The sequence below is a fragment of the Schistocerca nitens genome, chromosome 11, assembly GCF_023898315.1.
Source record: "Schistocerca nitens isolate TAMUIC-IGC-003100 chromosome 11, iqSchNite1.1, whole genome shotgun sequence".
Taxonomy (NCBI): domain Eukaryota; kingdom Metazoa; phylum Arthropoda; class Insecta; order Orthoptera; family Acrididae; genus Schistocerca; species Schistocerca nitens.
In genome coordinates this window covers 78,191,693-78,214,904 of record NC_064624.1, presented here as the reverse complement: position 1 = coordinate 78,214,904, position 23,212 = coordinate 78,191,693, and the positions used below count along the sequence as shown (strand labels likewise).

Below are 23,212 nucleotides of genomic sequence, written 5' to 3'. Positions count from 1 at the left end.
GATTGGTGTGTTTAATGGCGGTTGCGACTGCGAAATGTATTATCTGCGTCATATATGGAGCGCGTCCATTAAAATTATGGCACAGTTTCATAACCAATTTCACGCAGATTCGCTTCAGCTGTAATTTCAGTAGCCGACGCGTCAGCCTGAATCTGCGTGATACACTGACCGTAATATCGTGACGAGGACAGGCAATCAACTGAAGACATAAAGTCTGAGTATAAGTACAAAACGCTACCTACATTTTTAGTTTGACGTTGATACTACATCGGGTTATTTTGTGCTGTGTATGGCTGGTATATATGGCTGCTAATCTTGTGAACACTCTTTATCTTTCTCATGTAGCACCAGGCTTTTTATATAGCTTCAGCAAAACGTAGTAGGTCACACCCTGTTTTTGTTTGTAACAGATCTGAAGAGGCAGTAGCCGAAACCGGTAGTAGTAAAGTGTAGCAGTTTGTGTGAGCAAGACGGACCTGTAAAATAAAATACAGGAAGGCAAGAGTCAGTGTGAGAGAAGCAGTAGATTACGCAGGGAACTTAATCCACATCGAAAAAAGGTGAGCGAAAAAGAAGCGTTTGGTAGAAGTTTCTAATTATAGGTAGATATTATTTTATTTCTATGATAAAGCATCTAGGTGTGTTAAATTACGCAACGCCTTTTCGTTGATATACACTGCAAGAAGTTAAATATTAGGGGCGAGGATTGTGCGTTGAGCCGGCGTGTACCTTGAGACAATTTTATTTCTCCCTCTAACGTCAGTGTTTGCAACACCAAACGTTGCCTACTGTTATATGATTATAGTCAGCTGTTGTTACAGTAGCAACGTACAATGGTTTCTATTTTCGACAAATATCACTCTTTTTTTTACCTACAAATAAATTTTTCTGTTCTTAATTCAGTGTTATTCCAGCTATTAGGTTGGTGCATAAGTTAGTAGCCTTTTCCATATACGAATAACAGAGAGTTGAGTCATCAACAATATAGTCTCCTTTAGTATTTACAGCAGTCTGCCAACGATGGAGTGGCTTTCCGATTCGGCGACTGCAGAAGAAGTAAGGCGGTTTTGAGGCGAAGAATTCGTCGAGCCACGTTTGGAGTGCATTTTCGTCTGGAAAGAAAGTTCCTTCAAGGTTGTTCGCTAGAAAGGGAAAAAGATGAAAATCTGAGGGCGCAATATCAGGTGAATAAGGAAGGTGCGTAAGTACTTCCCAGTCGAACTACTTTATAGCGGGGTTGTTTTGAAAATCAGCCTTATGCAAACACAATTAGGTTTTTTTTTTGTATTTAGCCAGACATGTTTCAACACCAATGTGTCATCTTCTGTCAGTCAGATTTTTATTTCTTAAAATTACTTCTCTAACTGAACTGCATTATTGTACACCGGTTTTAGTGCTCGTTGTCGTCGTTTTCTTGACAGCATGTCATCTGCAAATTTTTTTCGTCCTCTTTCGTGTCTCAGGTTAATGTCTCGATCAACTGCTATTTAGTTCATTCTTTGCACTCAGTTTTTCCAAATTTCCACTCACTACTTCACCTCACATGCACTTTCACGAAATGTGGCGAAACGTGATCTGAGCAGTCATTTCTGACTCCATACTGAGTGAGAGGTGTTATCCTCACTATAACCGGTGTATAATAATACAGTCCAGTCAGCGATGTAGTCTTAAGAAATAATCTGGGGCGGAGGGGTGATAGGGATGGGGAAAGGGGGTTGCATAACTCAAGAGATATGAGGTCATATCTTATAAAACTTCATGTTAATGTTAAAATGAAGTTGTATTCATGGTAGTTCCTTTAAAAAACTGGGGTGTTGAGGTTGCCAGCTTAACACTGTAACTTAACTCGTTTGTAGCATAACGTGACTGATGAGTGCCCGGTTTGGCACTTCTTACGTGCTGCCATGACATCTACGAGGTGCATTCAAGTTCTAACGCCTCCGATTTTTTTTCTCCGGAAAGGAAAGAGATAGAAACATGCGCATTGTTTTAAAATGAGGCCGCGTTCATTGTCAATACGTCCCAGAGATGGCAGCACCGTACGGCAGATGGAATTTTACCGCCAGCGGCGAGAATGAGAACTGTTTTAAATACTTAAAATGGCGACGTTTTCCTTACTTGAACAGCGTGCAATCATTCGTTTTCTGAATTTGCGTGGTGTCAAACCAATTGAAATTCATCGACAGTTGAAGGAGACATGTGGTGATGGAGTTACGGATGTGTCGAAAGTGCGTTCGTGGGTGTGACAGTTTAATGAAAGCAGAACATCGTGTGACAAAAAACCGAAACAACCTCGGGCTCGCACAAGCCGGTCTGACGACATGATCGAGAAAGTGGAGAGAATTGTTTTGGGGGATCGCCGAATGACTGTTGAACAGATCACCTCCAGAGTTGGCATTTCTGTGGGTTCTGTGCACACAATCCTGCATGACGACCTGAAAATGCGAAAAGTGCCATCCAGGTGGGTGCCACGAATGCTGACGGGCGACCACACGGCTGCCCGTGTGGCATGTTGCCGAGCAATGTTGACGCGCAACGACAGCACGAATGGGACTTTCTTTTCGTCAGTTGTGACAATGGATGAGACATGGACGCCATTTTTCAATCCAGAAAGAAAGCGCCAGTCAGCTCAATGGAAGCACACAGGTTCACCGCCACCAAAAAAATTTCGGGTAACCGCCAGTGCTGAAAAAATGATGGTGTCCATGTTCTGGGACAGCGAGGGCGTAATTCTTACCCATTGCGTTCCAAAGGGCACTACGGTAACAGGTGCATCCTACGAAAATGTTTTGAAGAACAAATTCCTTCCTGCACTGCAACAAAAACGTCCGGGAAGGGCTGCGCGTGTGCTGTTTCACCGAGACCACTTTGAAGTGATTCCTCATGCTCGCTACTCACCTGACCTGGCTCCTAGTGACTTTTGGATTTTTCCAACAATGAAAGACACTCTCCGTGGCCGCACATTCACCAGCCGTGCTATTGCCTCAGCGATTTTCCAGTGGTCAAAACAGACTCCTAAAGAAGCCTTCGCCGCTGCCATGGAATCAGCGTTGTGAAAAATGTGTACGTCTGCAGGGCGATTACGTCGAGAAGTAACGCGAGATTCATCGATTTCGGGTGAGTAGTTAATCAGAAAAAAAATCGGAGGCCTCAGAACTTGAATGCACCTCGTACATCGACATAGCTACTCTGCAAATCACCCTTAAGTGCCTACCAGAGGGTTCTTCGAACCACCTCCAGACTATTTCCCCACCCTTACACTCTGTAACAGCACGTGGGAAAAATGAATACTTAAATCTTTCTGATTTCTCTTATTTTTTTACGATGATCATTTCCTTTTATGTAGGTTGGCGACAATAAAATATTTTCACAATCGGATGAGAAAGTTGATGACTGAAATTTAGTAAAAAAATCTAGACGCAGCGAAAAATGCCTTTGTTTTAGTGACTGCCATCCCATTTCACTTATCAAAAATTCAAATGGCTCTGAGTACTATGGGACTTAATTTCTGAGGTCATCAGTCCCCTAGAACTTAGAACTACGTAAACCTAACTAACCTAAGGACATCACACACATCCATGCCCGAGGCAGGATTCGAACCTGCGACCGGAGCGGTCGCGCGGTTCCAGGCTGTTCGCTTATCATATCTGTGACAATGTCTCCCCTATTTCGCGATAATACAAAACGGGCTTCCTTTCTTTGTTGTTTTTCGACGTGCACCATCAATCCTATCTGATGCGGATCCCAGCCTGCGCAGCAGTATTCTAGCAGAGGATGGACAAACCTAGCGTAGGCAGTCTCTTTATTAAACCTGTCCCATCCTGTAAGTGTTATGCCAATGAAAAGTAGTCTTTGCCTTGCCTTCCCTGCATTATTATCTACCTGATCTTTCCAATTTAAGTTGTTCATAATTGTAGTTCCTATGTATTTAGCTGAATTGACAGCGTTTAAATTCGAGTGATTTATGGTGTAGTCAAAATTTCTTTTCGTTCCCGTGGAGATGACCTCACACTTTCCCTTATGGACAGATAACTGTTACTTTTTGCACCATTCAGATATCGTATCTAAATCATTTTGCAGTTAGCACTGATCTTCTGATGACTTTATTAGACAGTAAATGACAGCAACATCTGCAGAGAGCCTAACAGGTCTGCTCAGATTGTATCATAAGTTGTTTATGCAGATCATAAACAACACAAGGTCTATAACACTGGCCGGCCGGTGTGGCCGTGCGGTTCTAGGCGCTTCAGTCTGGAACCGCGTGACCGCTACGGTCGCAGGTTCTAATCCTGCCCCGGGCATGGATGTGTGTGATGTCATTAGGTTAGTTAGGTTTAATTAGTTCTAAGTTCTAGGCGACTGATGACCTCAGAAGTTCAGTCGCATAGTGCTCAGAGCCATTTTTTTTTCTATAACACTACCTTGGGCAGAGCTGGATATGACTTTCCGACGAATAAAACTCACTAGCACCTTTCTGACAGGAAACCACGGATCCATTCACAAACTGAAGCGATACTCCAGTGACACGCAAATTGATTAGAAGTCTCTTCTGATGAATCTGAGATCCACTGTTGATAACATTCATTGCTTCTTGTGATTAAAGAGGTGCCTGTGTTTCACAAGAAGAACTTTCCGAATCAGTGCTGTCTGTGCGTGAATAGCCCTTTAAATTTCCAATAAGCCGAAAACCGGTTGAAAATAAAGTTTGTTTCTCCGCAGCCTCAAGTAACGTGTTGAATTCTGTCTGCTATGAGGTCCTCAGTCCAGTATCTACAAATGTCCAAATAGATTTAACGATGACATTTACTGTACTTAACCTTGACGCTTGCTCATATACACTGGCTTTCAATCGCTTTATAGTCGCGATATACGAGGCGTGTTTTTAAGTAAGTACCGTTTTGAAATTAAAAACAGACGTGCTAAGGTATCTCAATAATTTTGTTTTAACATGAAAGCCTGTACCTTAATCTACGCACTGACGCCATTACAGTGTGATTCTTCCTTGTTTACGTTGTGTACTGAGTGTTTAAGATGCCTCCGATAACCTTGAGTCCCGCCGACTGTGAAGAACGGGCTGTTATAAGATTTCTTAGTGCTAAAGGCCTAAAAGCGATCGATATTCATCGTGAGATCTGTGCAGTTTACGGAGAAAACATTATGAGTGATGGAATGGTAAGAAAGTGGGTGAGAGCATTTAAAGATGGCCGCACAAATGTGCACGATGGACAACGGAGTGGGCGTCCTTCGGTCGTTAATGAAAGTTTGGTGCAGGAAGTGGACAATAAGGTGAGAGAAAACAGACGCTTTACGATTTCCTCCTTGCGGGATGACTTTCCTAATGTTTCTCGTAGTGTTTTGTATGGCATTGTGACCGAGCACTTGAATTACCGAAAATTGTGCGCACGTTGGGTACCGAAAATGTTGACGGACATGCACAAAAGCAAACGTTCAAACAGTGCATTTACTTTCGTCGAGCGGTACCACAACGACGGTGACGATTTCTTAAGCCAAATTGTTACGGGCGATGAAACGTGGGTGGCCTACGTCACACCAGAATCAAAGCCATGGAAGGTGAGCAAGGGCATCGTTTTGCTGCAAGACAATGCCCGTCCGCATGTGGCGAATCAGACCAAAGATCTCATCACACCTTTTCGATGTAAAACTCTAGATCATCCTCCGTACAGCCCCGACCTTGCGCCCAGTGACTACCATCTGTTCCTGCACTTGAAGAAAAACATGGGCGGGCAGCGTCTTCAAGACGATGACGAAGTCAAAGCAGTGGTGATGCAGTGGTTAACAAGTCAGGCGGCAGACTTCTATGAGGAGGGTATTCAAAAACTGGTACAACGTCATGACAAGTGCCTCAATATTGGCGGAAATTATGTAGAAAAGTAGATTAAGGTACAGGGTTTCATGTAAAAATAAAATTATTGAGATATCTTAGCACGAGGTTTTTTTTTAAAATTTCAAAACGGTACCTTAAAAAACACGCCTCGTATTACGGCATGTCTCCGTTTGCTTGTTTGTAATTCAACAAATGTACATTCTTATTCCGATCTTGACGAAGTTTTGCACACTTTGCATTCAAGAAGAGAGGTAGATTACTGTCTACTCAAGATTTCGTAATGAGACTTGAAACATATATGAATGTAATACATGAAGGACCGAGCGAGGTGGCGCAGTGTTTAGCCACTGGACTCGCATTCGGGAGGACGACGGTTCAATCCCGCGTCCGGCCATCCTGATTTAGGTTTTCCGTGATTTCCCTAAATCGGTCCAGGCAAATGCCGGGATGGTTCCTCTGAAAGGGCACGGTCGACTTCCTTCCCCATCCTTCCCTAATCCGATGAGACCGATGACCTCGCTGTCTCGTCTTCTTCCCCAAACAACCCAATACATGAAGGAGTAAACTTGTTACCGAAAAAAACAAAAACTTTCTTGGCCCATTTACTTCAGTTTTCCACTCTGCTCTAATGAACATGTGGGGGGGACGTAGGCTATATGTTTTTTAATATATATTTACTTCGAATTTCTACATTTATATGAAACAATTAAGAAAATAAAAGAAAAATTAAATCTTAAGAAACGAAGTACGTCGTGCTTAACTGAATATCGAAGACACATTTACCGACGGAGTTCAAGTTACTGCTACTCCGTATCTTCATTTTACCGAATTTCATTGAAACCTGCGAACTCTGCTGTACTTCTGTTCCAAATCACCGCTCCATTATGCACTGTCTTCGTCCTATTTCGCTTAAGGAACACGCATTACTTTTAATCCCAACAGCGTATAGAACGTGAAGGAATTTACAATAAATTGTTACACCTTAAAAATCTACTCTCTTCTGCAAGAAGGAAGTCAGTACCAAGACTAAGTTATCTGTGCACCGTTCAATCTTTCGACCAACCTTGCTGTATGGGAGCGAAAGTTTGGTGGATTCAGGTTACCTTATCAACAAGGTTGAGGTTACGGATATGAAAGTAGCTAGGATGATTGCAGGTACTAATAGATGGGAACAATGGCAGGAGGGTGTCCACAATGAGGAAATCAAGGAAAAACTGGGAATGAACTCTATAGATGTAGCAGTCAGGGCGAACAGGCTTAGATGGTGGGGTCATGTTACACGCATGGGAGAAGCAAGGTTACCCAAGAGACTCATGGGTTCAGCAGTAGAGGGTAGGAGGAGTCGGGGCAGACCAAGGAGAAGGTACCTGGATTCGGTTAAGAATGATCTTGAAGTAATAGGTTTAACATCAGAAGAGGCACCAATGTTAGCACTGAATAGGGGATCATGGAGGAATTTTATAAAGGGGCTATGCTCCAGACTGAACGCTGAAAGGCATAATCAGTCGTAAATGATGATGATGATGATGATGATGATAAAAATTTTCACAATACGAAGATTTTCACAAACAACAATTTAACATAACAAAATAATGGCTCTGAGCACTATGGGACTTAACATCTTAGGTCATCAGTCCCCTAGAACTTAGAACAACTTAAACCTCACTAACCTAAGGACATCACACACATCCATTCCCGAGGCAGGATTCGAACCTGCGAACGTAGCGGTCGCGCGGTTCCAGACTGAAGCGCCTAGAACCGATCGGCCACACCGGCCGGCCATAACAAAATATGTTCATACATAATTCACATGTGTTTACACGCATGTATGAAGGAACAGACGCTGATGACGATCCACTGCTGTGCGAAATACTTCCAAATTGATTAACTGACAACGAATTCCTTGAGATCAGCTGTTTTACATATAGATCTACTACCCAATAGTGACATACGAAAATATGTGCCTGACCAGGATTCGAACCCGTATTTCGGGAGAGCTCGCATTAAAAACTTGGGCTACTCGTGCTCGCTCCCCAGACCGACGCAAACTTCCATATGCCACACTGTGTACATCATTTTATCGTTTTCCGCTGAATTGTGTTACGGTAAAAATATGAAAACAGTGTGACATATGGACGTTTGAGACGGTCTGGGGCGCGTGCACGGATAGCCGAAGTTTTTAAGGCGAGCTCTCCCAATAAGTGGGAAATACGGGTTCGAATCCCGGTCAGGCGCATATTTTCATATGTGGCTATTGGGTTACAGATGTGTAAGGAATTCGCAGTCAGCGAATTAATTTCGAGATTCACACGTGTATTAACAAAAATAGGGCAGTGTGGATAGTGTTTCTACTAAGAGTCGTCACGCGTATTTTCTCTGTTATTTCTGTAGTTACGTGCAACTCGATTCTGCTATGTGTAGCTGGAGCCAGCCCGAACGGCTTCCATGTGCGCCCCCATTGCCGACAGAACGGGCCGGTTTGTTTGTCGTTAACACGAAAGAGATTTTTAAAGTCGACCTTTACGAACTCATTCAATAGAGCGGTCCCAGATTACTCTAGTGCGGTATTCGCTTTACCGATGTGTCTTAGCAGAAACAGTAAAACTCGAAGAGTAGAATCACATTTACATCTACATCTACATACATACTCCGAAATCCACCATACGGTGCGTGGCGGAGGGTACCTCGTACCACTACTAGCATCTTCTCTCCCTGTTCCACTCCCAAACAGAACGACGGAAAAATGACTGCCTATATGCCTCGGTACGAGCCCTAATCTATCTTATCTTATCTTATCTTTGTGGTCTTTCCGCGAAATATAAGTTGGCGGCAGTAAAATTGTACTGCAGTCAGCCTCAAATGCTGGTTCTCTAAATTTCCTCAGTAGCGATTCACGAAAAGAATGCCTCCTTTCCTCCAGAGACACCCACCCAAGTTCCTGAAGCATTTCCGTAACACTGGCGTGATGATCAAACCTACCAGTAACAAATCTAGCAGTCCGCCCCAGAATTGCTTCTATGTCTTCCCTCAATCCGACCTGATACGGATCCCAAACGCTCCAGCAGTACTCAAGAATAGGTAGTATTAGTGTTTTATAAGCGGTCTCCTTTACAGATGAACAACATCTTCCCAAAATTCTACCAATAAACCGAAGACTACTATCCGCCTTCCCCACAATTGCCATTACATGCTTGTCCCACTTCATATCGCTCTGCAATGTTACGCCCAAATATTTAATCGACGTGACTGTGTCAAGCGCTACACTACTAATGGAGTATTCAAACATTACGGGATTCTTTTTCCTATTCATCTGCATTAATTTACATTTATCTATTTTAGAGTTAGCTGCCATTCTTTACACCAATCACAAATCCTGTCCAAGTCATCTTGTATCCTCTTACAGTCACTCGACGACGACACCTTCCCGTACACCAAAGCATCATCAGCAAACCGCCGCACATTGCTATCCACCCTATCCAAAAGATCATTTATGCAGATAGAAAACAACAGCAGACCTACCACACTTACCTGGGGCACTCCAGATGGTACCCTCACCTCCGATGTACACTCACCATCGAGGACAACGTACTGGGTTCTATTACTTAAGAAGTCTTCGAGCCACGTACTTGGGAACCAATCCCATATGCTCGTACCTTAGTTAGGAGTCTGCAGTGGGGCACCGAGACAAACGCTTTCCGGAAGTCAAGGAATATGGCATCTGTCTGATGCCCTTCATCCATGGTTCGCAAGATATCATGTGAAAAAATGGCGAGTTGCGTTTCGCAGGAGCGATGCTTTCTAAACCCGTCCTGATGCATGGACAGCAACTTCTCTGTCTCAAGGAAATTCATTACAATCGAACTGAGAATATGTTCGAGAATCCTGCAACAAACCGATGTTAAGGATATTGGTCTGTAATTTTGAGGATCCGTCCTTCTGCCCTTCTTATATACAGGCGTCACCTGCGCTTTTTTCCAGTCGCTCGTTGGGCAAGAGATTCGCGATAAATGGAACTTAAGTAAGGAGCCAATGCAGTAGAGTACTCTCTGTAAAACCGAATTGGCATCCCATCTGGACCTGGCGATTTATTTATTTTGAACCCATTCAGCTGCTTCACAACCCCAGAGATATCTATGTCCTCCACACGGGGATCTGTACGAGACTCAAACGGCGGTAACCAGTATCCCGGCAGCAACAGCACCTCCCTGACCCACACTGACTGCTACCGCCATGCACCAGCGCTACTCAGTCACTGGTGGAGTGCCGGTTACTCTTCTTCCTGCGTTATGCCCTCGCTGTTAACACATACTGATGACGTGAATATCGCACTGGACTAATTTCGGACAGCTCTATCGAACTGGCATCTATCCGCTTCATGTATATAGGGTGTTACAAAAAGGTACGGCCAAACTTTCAGGAAACATTCCTCACACACAAATAAAGAAAAGATGTTATGTGGACATGTGGTCGGAAACCCTCAATTTCCATGTTAGAGCTCAATTTAGTTTCGTCAGTATGTACTGTACTTTCTCGATTCACCGCCGGTTAGCCCAATTGAAGGAAGGTAATGTTGACTTCGGTGCTGATGTTGACATGCGACTCATTGCTCTACAGTACTAGCATCAAGCACATCAGTACGTAGCATCAACAGGTTAGTGTTCATCACGAACGTGGTTTTGCAGGCAGTGCAATGTTTACAAATGCGGAGTTGGCAGATGCCCATTTGATGTACGGATTAGCACGGGGAAGTAGCCGTGGCGCGGTACGTTTGTATAGAGACAGATTTCCAGAACGAAGGTGTCCCGACAGGAAGACGTTCGAAGCAATTGATCGGCGTCTTAGGGAGCACGGAACATTCCAGCCTATGACTCGCGACTGGGGAAGACCTAGAACGACGAGGACACTTGCAATGGACGAGGCAATTCTTCGTGCAGTTGACGATAACCCTAATGTCAGCGTCCGAGAAGTTGCTGCTGTACAAGGTAACGTTGACCACGTCACTGTATGGAGAGTGCTACGGGAGAACCAGTTGTTTCTGTACCATGTACAGCGTGTGCAGGCACTATCAGCAGCTGATTGGCCTCCACGGGTACACTTCTGCGAGTGGTTCATCCAACAATGTGTCAATCCTCATTTCAGTGCAAATGTTCTCTTTACCGATGAGGCTTCATTCCAACGTGATCAAATTGTAAATTTTCACAATCAACATGTGTGTACTGACGAGAATCCGCACCCATTTGCGCAATCACGTCATCAACACAGATTTCCTGTGAACGTTTGGGCAGGCATTGTTGGTGATGTCTTGATTGGGTCCCATGTTCTTCCACCTACGCTCAATGGAGCACGTTATCACGATTTCATACGGGATACTCTACTTGTGCTGCTAGAACATGTGCCTTTACAAGTACGACACAACATGTGGTTCATGCACGATGGAGCTCCTGCACATTTCAGTCGAAGTGCTCGTACGCTTCTCAACAACAGATTCGGTGACCGATGGATTGGTAGAGGCGGACCAATTCCGTGGCCTCCACGCTCTCCTGACCTCAACCCTCTTGACTTTCACTTATGGGAGCATTTGAAAGCTGTTGTCTACGCAACCCCGGTACCAAATGTAGAGACTCTTCGTGCTCGTATTGTGGACGGCTGTGATACAATACGCCATTCTCCAGGGCTGCATCAGCGCATCAGGGATTCCATGCGACGGAGGGTGGATGCATGTATCCTCGCTAACGGAGGACATTTTGAACATTTCTTGTAACAAAGTGTTTGAAGTCACGCTGGTACGTTCTGTTGCTGTGTGTTTCCATTCCGTGATTAATGTGATTTGAAGAGAAGTAATAAAATGAGCTCTAACACGGAAAGTAAGCTTTTCCGGACACATGTCCACATAACATATTTTCTTTCTTTGTGTGTGAGGAATGTTTCCTGTAAGTTTGGCCATACCTTTTTGTAACACCCTGTATATATATATCGGTAAACAAACCAACCTTCCCTTCGACACTGTGCGTGACATGAAAGATATCCTGAATATTAGTTCTTTGGAGTATTCCAGCTTCACATTGATAAACTAAATTGCAAATACCTACCAAAACACTAGAGAAAATGCGTCTGCTGACAGAATGGACACGCAATATATGAAAAACGCTTTTAACTCAAGACAAAAGGCGTTAACCATAGCACATCGTCTAAGCAGAGCACATAGTTACACATTAACATGATTTCCATTCCAATGTTGACTAGATGACACGTTTAACCCTAGCAGTGTATCCCTATCAGGTCGGATTTAGGGAGGACATAGAAGCAATTCAGAGGCGGGCTGCTAGATTTGTTACTGCTAGGTTTGATCATCACGCGAGTGTTACGGAAATGCTTCACGAACTCGTGTGGGAGTCTCTGGAGGAAAGGAGGCGTTCTTTTCGTGAATCGCTACTGAGGAAATTTAGAGAACCAGCATTTGAGGCTGACTGCAGTACAATTTTACTGCCGCCAACTTATATTTCGCGGAAAGTGCACAAAGATAAGATAAGAGAGATTAGAGCTCGTACAGAGGCATATAGCTAGTCATTTTTCCCTCGTTCTGTTTGGGAGTGGAACAGGGACAGAAGATGCTAGTTGTGGTACGAGGTACCCTCCACCACGCACCGTATGGTGGATTGCGGAGTATGTATGTAGATGTAATTGTAGATGTAGATGTAGATGTAGATGTATGCCTGTGAAACTGTCACACGAAGTGTACAGCAGGGTTGTAGTGATCTTCAATTCTGTTCTGGAGTAACTGCTAGAAATCAGAATATTTTATAATGAAATTGGACCTTCGTCTACTAAACTCATTTCATTTCACCTCTCTCATGTGCTTCTCTTTATTTTTGGTGACACCCGTTCCCGTCAGATCACTGAAGTTAAGCTTCATTGGGCTGGGCTAGCACTTGGATGGGTGACCGTCCGGTCTGCCGAGCGCCGTTGGCAAGCGGGGTGCACTCAGCCCTTGTGAGGCGAACTGAGGAGCCACTTGACTGAGAAGCAGCGGCTCCGGTCTCGTAAGCTGACATGCGGCTGGGAGAGCGGTGTGCTGCCCACATGCCCCTTCATATCCGCATCCAGTGACGCCTGTGGTCTGAGGATGACACGGCGGTCGGTCGGTGCCTTTCGGCCTTCATGGCCTGTTCGGGAGGAGTGGACGATGCACTTTTTAAATCGATGTTAATGATAAATCGTCCAAAATCCGAGACTAATTAATAACTGTCAGGGAAAGACTTCAGTGGAGAAACTTGAAAGTGATCCAGAATTAGAGACTTTATTTACGGTGTAACTGGATGATAATGCTATTCTTTTGATAAAATGCGAATGTTACACGAATATTTTGATTTGTTCTCAGTTATTCATAAATCCGTTCATTCATTATTTCCACATTCTTGAAATACGGAATACAGTGTCATCGGCAGCTGGCACGTCTGTTCTACGTATTAGGGACAGATGTATTCCAACAATTACGGTTCTTACTCTGAACGACTGTATTTTTTTCATCACTGCCTGAAGATTCGGCTGTGTGATCACTTTCGCCATTGTCCGTAACTGCTGCACGAGCAATAGTTTCAGAATCACTTTCATCAAGAAAATCACTTACGTAACTTTCACAATTGTGTTCTTAACAATGCTTCCCACATATCATCTTCGGGTAGTAAAATATCACTCCTACGTGCCATTTTATCAGAATCTTTTGTAGTGATATTGGACCCTCGTGTACTAAACTCATTTCATTTCATCTCTCTCATGTACTTTTTTAATCGATGTTAATGTTAAGACATCTAATATCACAGTCTAAGTAAAAACTGTCATGGAAAAATTTCAGTGGAAAACTTCAAAGTGATCCAGAGCTAAAGACACTTCACTTTACACTCAGCTACAATACAGTTACACCGTGTAGACACCAGGGTCACAGTGACGCATAAAGAAATATTTATGTCAGATTAATTATATATATGAAGGTAGCAACTGTTTTCGAAAGAACAGATACCATTCATGACCGTGCAGCTTCTCTAGAATAGATGATAAGTAATTGAAACCCTCAGCGTCCGAAAGGTGTTGTTGATATACCTGGATGGGGACAGCTGAAAAATCTGTGCCCCGACCAGGACTCGAACCCGGGATCTCCTGCTTACAGAGCAGACGTTCTATCCATCTGAGCCACCGAGGACACATATGAATAGCGCGACTGCAGGGACTTATCCGTTGCACGTTTCCCATGAGACCCACATTCCCAACTGTCCACAATCTACATACGAACAATTACTTTCTTTTTTTTCTTTCTTTCACCGGCGCCATGTCCCACACTGACGCAGGGTCCGCATTGTTAGGAACGGATGTGGCAAGGTTAGTGGAAAGGGGCGAACGGATGCCATTCCTGCCGCCACACCATACCCCCACCCCCCCACGGGACGCAATTAGTGTACCCCAGCTGTCTGCGTCGAGTGTAATTAATGGAACAGTGCGAGCGTGTTCAGATGGGGACCAGCACGGTATTCAACTAGTGGGATGTGGAAAACGGCCTAAACACCACATCCAGACTGGCCAGCACACCGACCGACGACGGTAATCTGCTGGGCGGATTCGATCCGGGGCCGTCGGGCCTACCCTACTTCAGGAAGCAGGGCGTTAGCGCTATCGGCTAACCTGGTGGGTTACATACGAACAGTTACTATCTTCATATATATAGTTAAATGCTACCCCTCGTACGGGAATCGTCACCTTAGTGTGTGCGAGTAATGAGTGGATGGGAAAATATCTATTAGGAATGTAGATTGTGGACAGTTGCGAGAGTGGGTTTCCCGGGAAGCGTGCAAGGGATAAGTCCCTGCAATCGCGCTATTCATCTGTGTCCTCGGTGGCTCAGATGGATAGAACGTCTGCCACGTAAGCAGGAGATCCCGGGTTCGAGTACCGGTCGGGGCACAGATTTTCAGCTGTCCCCATCGAGGTATATCAACACTTGTCGGCCGCTTAGGGGTTCAATTAATTATCATTCAAATTAGTTAAACAACAACATATCACAATTTTAAACTCCTTCCCTCCACTACATCCAATTACATTGCTGGCAGCGGACTGTGTATATGTAGTCCCTAATGCATAGTAAGAAAAAAACTCCAGAGCAGAGTGACCCTGGTTTACACTTCTAGGCTTAAGAATGTGGGATGCTCTTTTCTTAGGACTTCGCATTTGGAGTGCTGTAATCAAGCGATCCAATACTGAGGCGCCATTTGGGGTGCCAAGCACTGTGGTCCGAAATGCCGACTTGAGAGGGGTTCGTTGCTTTCTGTTCCCAGTTGGGGCTGCCCCGTGCCGCGTCCATCAAGGAGGAAGAGGAGGGCAACGGGAAGGGCACTGCCAGCGGCACGGAGGGCGAGGAGCGGCCGGAGGACGAGGAGGCGGAGGGCAAGGAGGACGTGGAGAGTCTGCTGCTGGCCACCTCCGCCTCCGGACGCGGGGGCTCCACCAGGAGGAGCCGCAGCCGCGCCGACGTCCTCAGGCTGCTGCTGGCGCGCATCTGCCGCTCGCACCGCTTCAAGAACCTCCAGGTGTGTGGGAGTGTCTCTCTGTCGAAAGTGTTTCCACAGCTGTCTTGAGATCCAGGTAACACTTGGTCCTGGCCTAACTAGATGGGCAATCAATTTCCTGTAGGACTCACTGGTATCCAAGAACTTCCAGGTGCGTCTCTCTGTCCAAAGTGTTTCCACAGCTGTCTTGAGATGTAGGTAACACTCGGTCCTGGCCTAACGAGATGGGCAGTGAATTTCCTGTAGGACTCACTGGTATCCAAGAACCTCCAGATGCGTGTCTCTGTCCAAAGTGTTTCCACAGCTGTCTTGAGATCCAGGTACCACTCGGTGCTGGCCTAACAAGATGGGCAGTGAATTTCCTGTAGGACTCACTGGTATGCAAGAACCTCCAGATGCGTGTCTCTGTCCAAAGTGTTTCCACAGCTGTCTTGAGATCCAGGTAGCACTCGGTGCGGGCCTAACGAGATGGGCAGTCAATTTCCTGTAGGACTCACTGGTATGCAAGAACCTCCAGATGCGTGTCTCTGTCCAAAGTGTTTCCACAGCTGTCTTGAGATCCAGGTAACACTCGGTGCTGGCCTAACGAGATGGGCAGTCAATTTCCTGTAGGACTCACCGGTATGCAAGAACCTCCAGATGCGTGTCTCTGTCCAAAGTGTTTCCACAGCTGTCTTGAGATCCAGGTAACACTCGGTGCTGGCCTAACGAGATGGGCAGTCAATTTCCTGTAGGACTCACCGGTATGCAAGAACCTCCAGATGCGTGTCTCTGTCCAAAGTGTTTCCACAGCTGTCTTGAGATCCAGGTAACACTCAGTCCTGGGCTAACGAGATGGGCAGTGAATTTCCTGTAGGACTGACTGGTATCCAAGAGCACTACAGGGTCTGGATAAGAACTCTTGGCAGACAGCACCACGATTATCAACACTGTCTGAAAATTCGCAAGCCCTGGCATCTTTCCCAGGACAGTGGGCAGTGATGATGGTGATTAGTGTCTTAGGGCGCACAACAACGAGGTTATCAGTGCCCGTTTCCAAAAGAAATGTTGACGTGTGCAGCCAAGATCTGTTAAACAAGTATCAATTCAGAGCCGATCTTTGCGAGAATTGGAAATGTTCAAATTGCAAGATTGGACACAGCACATCAAAACAGCTAGGTAAAACTAAAAATAAAATAGCAGTACAAAACAGGTAAAAATAATTAACGGTGGCTGAGTGACCACTTACAAATAATGGGTGAACAAACCACTTTACAGCACATTAAGATCTCAATCCCCATAATTTGGGATGAAGTCCAGACATCACACAAAAACGTAAAACTCTAGTGACACTCGCCTCATTATTAGTTAAAATAGAGGGCAGGTCTGGTGGGAAACTCAAATCTTCCCTCAAACCCGCATATAAAACAGACTCAGTTAAAATATGTCGTATCGACAGCTGTGTCCCACATGTCTGACACGTTGGTGGCTCCTCACGACGTAACAGAAAACCATGTGTCAACGGACACTGCCCTATTCTAAGCCATGGAAGGACCACTTCCTCAGCTCGTCGATGTCGGATGGAGGTGAGCCACGGTCGGACAGAATCCTTCACCGCTCGCAACTTATTATCCCTCACTTCCAGCCACCGAGTCTCCCACCCAACGCATGACCTTTGGAATCACGAAAGATGTTATTGCCTGCAGGGGAACGGAACAGCGAGTAGGAGGTGGGATGGAGCAAAGCCTCCTTGGCAGCCGCGTTCATTTCCAGGAAATCCCTATGTGCCCTTGAACCGAGCAGAAAATGACATCTTTGCCCTGCTTTTGCAAGAGCAGGATTGTGTCCTGCACTTCTTGCACCATCCGATCTGTTGGGTACATCTGTTCAAGAGCCTGTACAGCACTTTGGGAATTGGAGCAGATGATGAATTTCGTGCCATGATGTCGTTGCATATGCTCTAATCCTTGCAGAATGGACAGTGGGCAGTCTGGCGTATGAAAAGTGTTCCCACCACTTCAAGAAACTCCAGGTGGGTCTCTTTGCCCAAAGTTTTTGAAATGGTTCCATCAGCTGTAGATAATGCTGATCCATCGATTCATGTGTCACAAGATTAATTTACTTTGGGCTTCACTAGTAGCCAAGCGCACTCCGGGGTCTCATAGGTTTCACTGCGATTGCAGAGCCCTGCAGGGTCTTGGAACTCTTTGCAGACTGCCTGAAGATATGCAATCCTGGACATCATTGCAAGGTCAACAAGCACTTTAGCAACATGAAAAGAGTTCCCACCACTTCAAGAAACTCCTGCTGGGTCTTGTTGTCCAAAGTGTTTCTATTGGTTCCACAGGATGTATCTAATGCTAAGCTATAGTCTCTTGTGGCAAAAATTGACTTTCTAATATGCTCCACTAGTATCTGAGAGCCCCACAGAGTCTCATATGGCTCTTGTAACAGGGTACAAAATCTCCAGAAGCACTTAAAATACACTATTCTTGGTATCATTCCCGTGGAAATAGACTCTCTCTGGCAGTACGAAAAGTGCTCCCACTACTTCAAGAGCCTCCGGCTGCATCCTTCTGCTCAAAGTGTTTGTACCGGTTTCACGAGATCTACGTAAAATTTGGCTGTGGTATGTTTTGTTGGACAATCAATTTCCCAGGGACTTCAATTGTGCTTGACAACCCTATGGAGCCAAGATGCAGCTCTTGGTAAAAAGTGTGAAGACAGCCCACAATGTAAAAGTAACCAATCCATGACATCATTCCCATGCCAAGAGGCAGTCTCTGCCAGTGCGTGAAGTGCTTCACTGCTTCAACAACCTCCAGCTCATTTCTATGCTCAATCTGTTTCTACTGATTGCATGGAATCTAGGTAAATGTCAGCTGTGGACTTTGGTGTCAAGCAATGATTTTCCCAATGGCTTCATTTATATCAGAAGAGCTTACCAGATTCTTGATGTAGTTCGTGAATGACACCATGGCATTTACCCAAAGCATACGATTATTCAAAATATACAACCCCTGACATCACCGCCAGCGTATTGCTCAATCTGTCAATACGACAAGATTTCTCATCACTTCAAGAAACTCCAGATGAATCTCCTTGCCAACAGCGTATTCAATGATACCGTGGGATGTTGGAAAAGTTGATCCCAGTTTTATGTGTCAGAAAATGACTTTCTCGTGCACTTGACTGGTATCTGATAGCCCTACAGAGCCTCATTGAACACTTGGCAAAAAGTGCGCCATTATCAAAGAACCTAAAATTACCCCATCATTTGCATCATTACGTGGGAAACAAAACTCCCTGGCAGTATTGGAAGTGCTTCCACTGCTTCAAGAGTCTGGGTTGCTGACTACACTGAAAACAACGTCCACATATGTCTCTTCAGCTCGTCAAAGATGTGAAAATCACATGGTGATTCATCCAGATGATGTTTCTGTGATTCCCAAGTCAATCACTGAAGTATACCCTTCGTCCAATTGGCAGTGTGTGTGTGGGAGTTATCGCGCAGCGTGCTCATTCTGACCGACAATAGCCGGCCGTTGTGGCCGTGCGGTTCTAGGCGCTACAGTCTGGAGCCGAGCGACCGCTACGGTCGCAGGTTCGAGTCCTGCCTCGGACATGGATGTGTGTGATGTCCTTAGGTTAGTTAGGTTTAAGTAGTTCTTAGGCGACTGATGACCTCAGAAGTTAGGTCGCATAGGTCTCAGAGCCATTTGAACCATCTGACCGACAATAATACGAGAGCCCGATGCCAAATGGCAAAGCGAACTCTGAGAACACCACACATCTGCCCCGGAAATGAAATCCAAAGCTGTTTACGCAAGTTGCAGGATAATGCCCGCCTCCACACCGCCAACCGGATGAAGGGTACGCTTCAGCGATTTGGTTGGGAAGCGTTGCAACCTCCTCTGTATGGCCCAGATCGTTCACGTTGCGATTTTCACATCTTTGGCGAACTGAAGAGAGACATGCATGGACGTCGGTTTCAGTCGGACGAGGAAATGAAAGACCGGGTCCGGTTTTGTATCCGCCAAAGGCCAACAGCATTCTACCAATCAGTGGGATAAATGTTATAACGTGTGTCATGATTACTTTTGAATGGTTTGGTTGGGTTGTTTGGGTGAAGAGACCAAACAGCGAGGTCATCGGTCTCATTGGATTAGGGAAGGACGGGGAAGGAAGTCGACCGTGCCCTTTCAAAGGAACCATCTCGGCATTTGCCTGAAGCTATTTAGGGAAATCACGGAAAACCTACATCAGGATGGTCGGACAGGGGTTGAACCGTCGTCCTCCTGAATGCGAGTCCAGTTTGCTTAACCACTGCGTCACCTTGCTCAGTTTACTTTTGAATGGAACCACATCATTATCCCATTGTGGCGGGTGTTCAGTTCTCATTTCACTGCCAATTATATTTTACAGTTATTTGTTCCACATACTATAATCGGACAATATTTGGTCTCTTGACAGATTTATGCATAACACCTTCCACCTATTTATGCCCAGAGTCAAGTGCCAATCCCTGTACTAGTGATCGATCCTCGGCAGGCGTTCGAGAATTTCGCTACAGTGTCCTGGCGTTGCGACACTCCTATAGATCACAACATCTCCTGCGAACAGAGTCATAGCTATCAACTAGATCATTAACATAAACTGTAAATACTAGCGTACCGGACACGCTCGCCTGGCATAGTTGTTGTTCTCTTCATTCCAAAAAACGGGATTGATGCTACTCTATCCTGTGCAAGTCTTGATCTCTGTGCCACTACTCCGACCTACATCCTTCTGAATCTGCTTACTGCATTCATCTCTTGGTTTCCCTCTACAATTTTTGTCCTCTACACTTCCCTCCATTACTGAATTGGCTTTTTTCCTCAGAACGTGTCCTATCAACCGATCCCTTCTTTATTCAAGTTGTCCCACAAATATCCTGTGCACCTCAATTATATTCAGTACCTCCTCATTACTTACGCGATTTACCCATCTAATCCTCAACTTTCTTCTGTTGCACCACATTTCAGAAGTTCCTATTCTCTTGCCTGAACTGTTTATGGTCGACGTTTCTCTTGCTTCAGAAAAGATATTCAAATACTTAAATCTATATTTTTTTATAACAAATTTCTCTTCTTGACGAACGCCTTTCTTTTCGTTGCTGGTCTATATTTTACATCCTATCTACACTGGCCACCGTCAGTTATTTTACTGCCGAAATAGAAAAACTCATTTACTGCTTTTAATGTCTCCTTTCCTAATGTGGTTACCTCAGCGTCGCCACACTTAATTGGACTACAGTCCATTATCCAAAAGCTTCCCTTGATGCTCATCTTATGTCCTCCTTTGAAGACACCGTCCATGCCATTCAGCTGTTCTTCCAAGTCCTTTCTTGTCTCTGACAGAACTAGTGACGTCGGCAAACCTCACAGCTTCTATTTCTTGTGTCTGGACTTTAATTCTTACTCCAAATTTTTCTTTGGTATCCTGTACTGCTTACTCGGTGTACACATTGAATAACATCGGGTTAGGCTACAACCCTGTCCATTCCCTTCTCAACCAGTGCTTTCTTTTCATACTCCTTGACTCTTATAATTGCCGTCTGGCTTGTAAGCAAGTTGCATATAGTCTCTCGCTCCCTGTTTTTTACTTTCACTACTTTTAGAATTTCAAAGAGAATTTTCCATTGAACATGGACAAAACCGTTCTCTAAGTGCTATAAACGTAGCTTTGCCTTTCCTTTACGTATTTTCTAAGTCGAAGGATTAGTACTGCCTCGCTTGTTCCCTCATCCAAGCTGATCTTCCCTGAGGTCGACATCTACCAGATTTTCCATTCTTCTGTAAAGAATTTGTGTTACTACACTCCTGGAAATTGAAATAAGAACACCGTGAATTCATTGTCCCAGGAAGGGGAAACTTTATTGACACATTCCTGGGGTCAGATACATCACATGATCACACTGACAGAATCACAGGCACATAGACACAGGCAACAGAGCATGCACAATGTCGGCACTAGTACAGTGTATATCCACCTTTCGCAGCAATGCAGGCTGCTATTCTCCCATGGAGACGATCGTAGAGATGCTGGATGTAGTCCTGTGGAACGGCTTGCCATGCCATTTCCACCTGGTGCCTCAGTTGGACCAGCGTTCGTGCTGGATGTGCAGACCACGTGAGACGACGCTTCATCCAGTCCCAAACATGCTCAATGGGGAACAGATCCGGAGATCTTGCTGGCCAGGGTAGTTGACTTACACCTTCTAGAGCACGTTGGGTGGCACGGGATACATGCGGACGTGCGTTGTCCTGTTGGAACAGCAAGTTCCCTTGCCGGTCTAGGAATGGTAGAACGATGGGTTCGATGACGGTTTGGATGTACCGTGCACTATTCAGTATCCCCTCGACGATCACCAGTGGTGAACGGCCAGTGTAGGAGATCGCTCCCCACACCATGATGCCGGGTGTTGGCCCTGTGTGCCTCGGTCGTATGCAGTCCTGATTGTGGCGCTCACCTGCACGGCGCCAAACACGCATACGACCATCATTGGCACCAAGGCAGAAGCGACTCTCATCGCTGAAGACGACACGTCTCCATTCGTCCCTCCATTCACGCCTGTCGCGACACCACTGGAGGCGGGCTGCACGATGTTGGGGCATGAGCGGAAGACGGCCTAAGGGTGTGCGGGACTGTAGCCCAGCATCATGGAGACGGTGGCGAATGGTCCTCGCCGATACCCCAGGAGCAACAGTGTCCCTAATTTGCTGGGAAGTGGCGGTGCGGTCCCCTACGGCACTGCGTAGGATTCTACGGTCTTGGTGTGCATCCGTGCGTCGCTGCGGTCCGGTCCCAGGTCGACGGGCACATGCACCTTTCGCCGACCACTGGCGACAACATCGATGTACTGTGGAGACCTCACGCCCCACGTGTTGAGCAATTCGGCGGTACGTCCACCCGGCCTCCCGCATGCCCACCATATGCCCTCGCTCAAAGTCCGTCAACTGCACATACGGTTCACGTCCACACTGTCGCGGCATGCTACCAGTGTTAAAGACTGCGATGGAGCTACGTATGCCACGGCAAACTGGCTGACACTGACGGCGGCGGTGCACAAATGCTGCGCAGCTAGCGCCATTCGACGGCCAACACCGCGGTTCCTGGTGTGTCCGCTGTGCCGTGCGTGTGATCATTGCTTGTACAGCCCTCTCGCAGTGTCTGGAGCAAGTATGGTGGGTCTGACACACCAGTGTAAATGTGTTCTTTTTTCCATTTCCAGGAGTGTATTTTGCAGCCATGAGTTACTGAAATGGTATTTCGGTAATATTCACAACTGTCAGCACCTGCTCTCTTCGGTATTCGAATTATTATATTCTTATTGAATTCTGACGATATTTCGTCTGTCTCACACATATAGCAGGCCAGGTGGAATAGTTTCGTCATGCTTGGCTCTCACAATTTCGTCTACTCACGGGGCCTTGTTTCGATAGAAGTACTTCAGTGCTTCGCAGTATCGTTTCTCTCATCTCATCTTCAGCTGCGTCCTCTTCCCTTTTTATAATGATGCGTTCAGATACGTTTCTCATGTATAGCTCTTGTATATATTCTATCTATTTCTTCCATCTTTGACGTTTTTCTCCTTTCCTTCTAATGGTTTTCCGTCTGCGCTCTTCTTTCTCCAAAAACCTCTTTAATATCCCTGTAGGCACTACTTATTTTACAGATAGTGGAATATGCTTCTAAACTCGTTCATCTGCCCTCGAGCCATTTGAATTTCCCTTTGCCTACCTCATTGCTGCATTTTTGTATTTTCTACGTTCATCAACTACATTTAATGTCT

General features: G+C 45.5%; 1 protein-coding gene across 1 annotated transcript in view; it reads left to right on the top strand.

Annotated features, from left to right (window-relative positions):
- LOC126212662 (uncharacterized) overlaps window positions 1-23,212 on the top strand; it is a 742,156-nt gene that overhangs the window by 624,446 nt on the left and 94,498 nt on the right. The window contains exon 4 of the mRNA XM_049940084.1: window positions 15,169-15,420. Within this exon, the coding sequence (XP_049796041.1) occupies window positions 15,169-15,420 (252 nt within the window). The remainder of the gene's footprint in view (window positions 1-15,168; window positions 15,421-23,212) is intronic.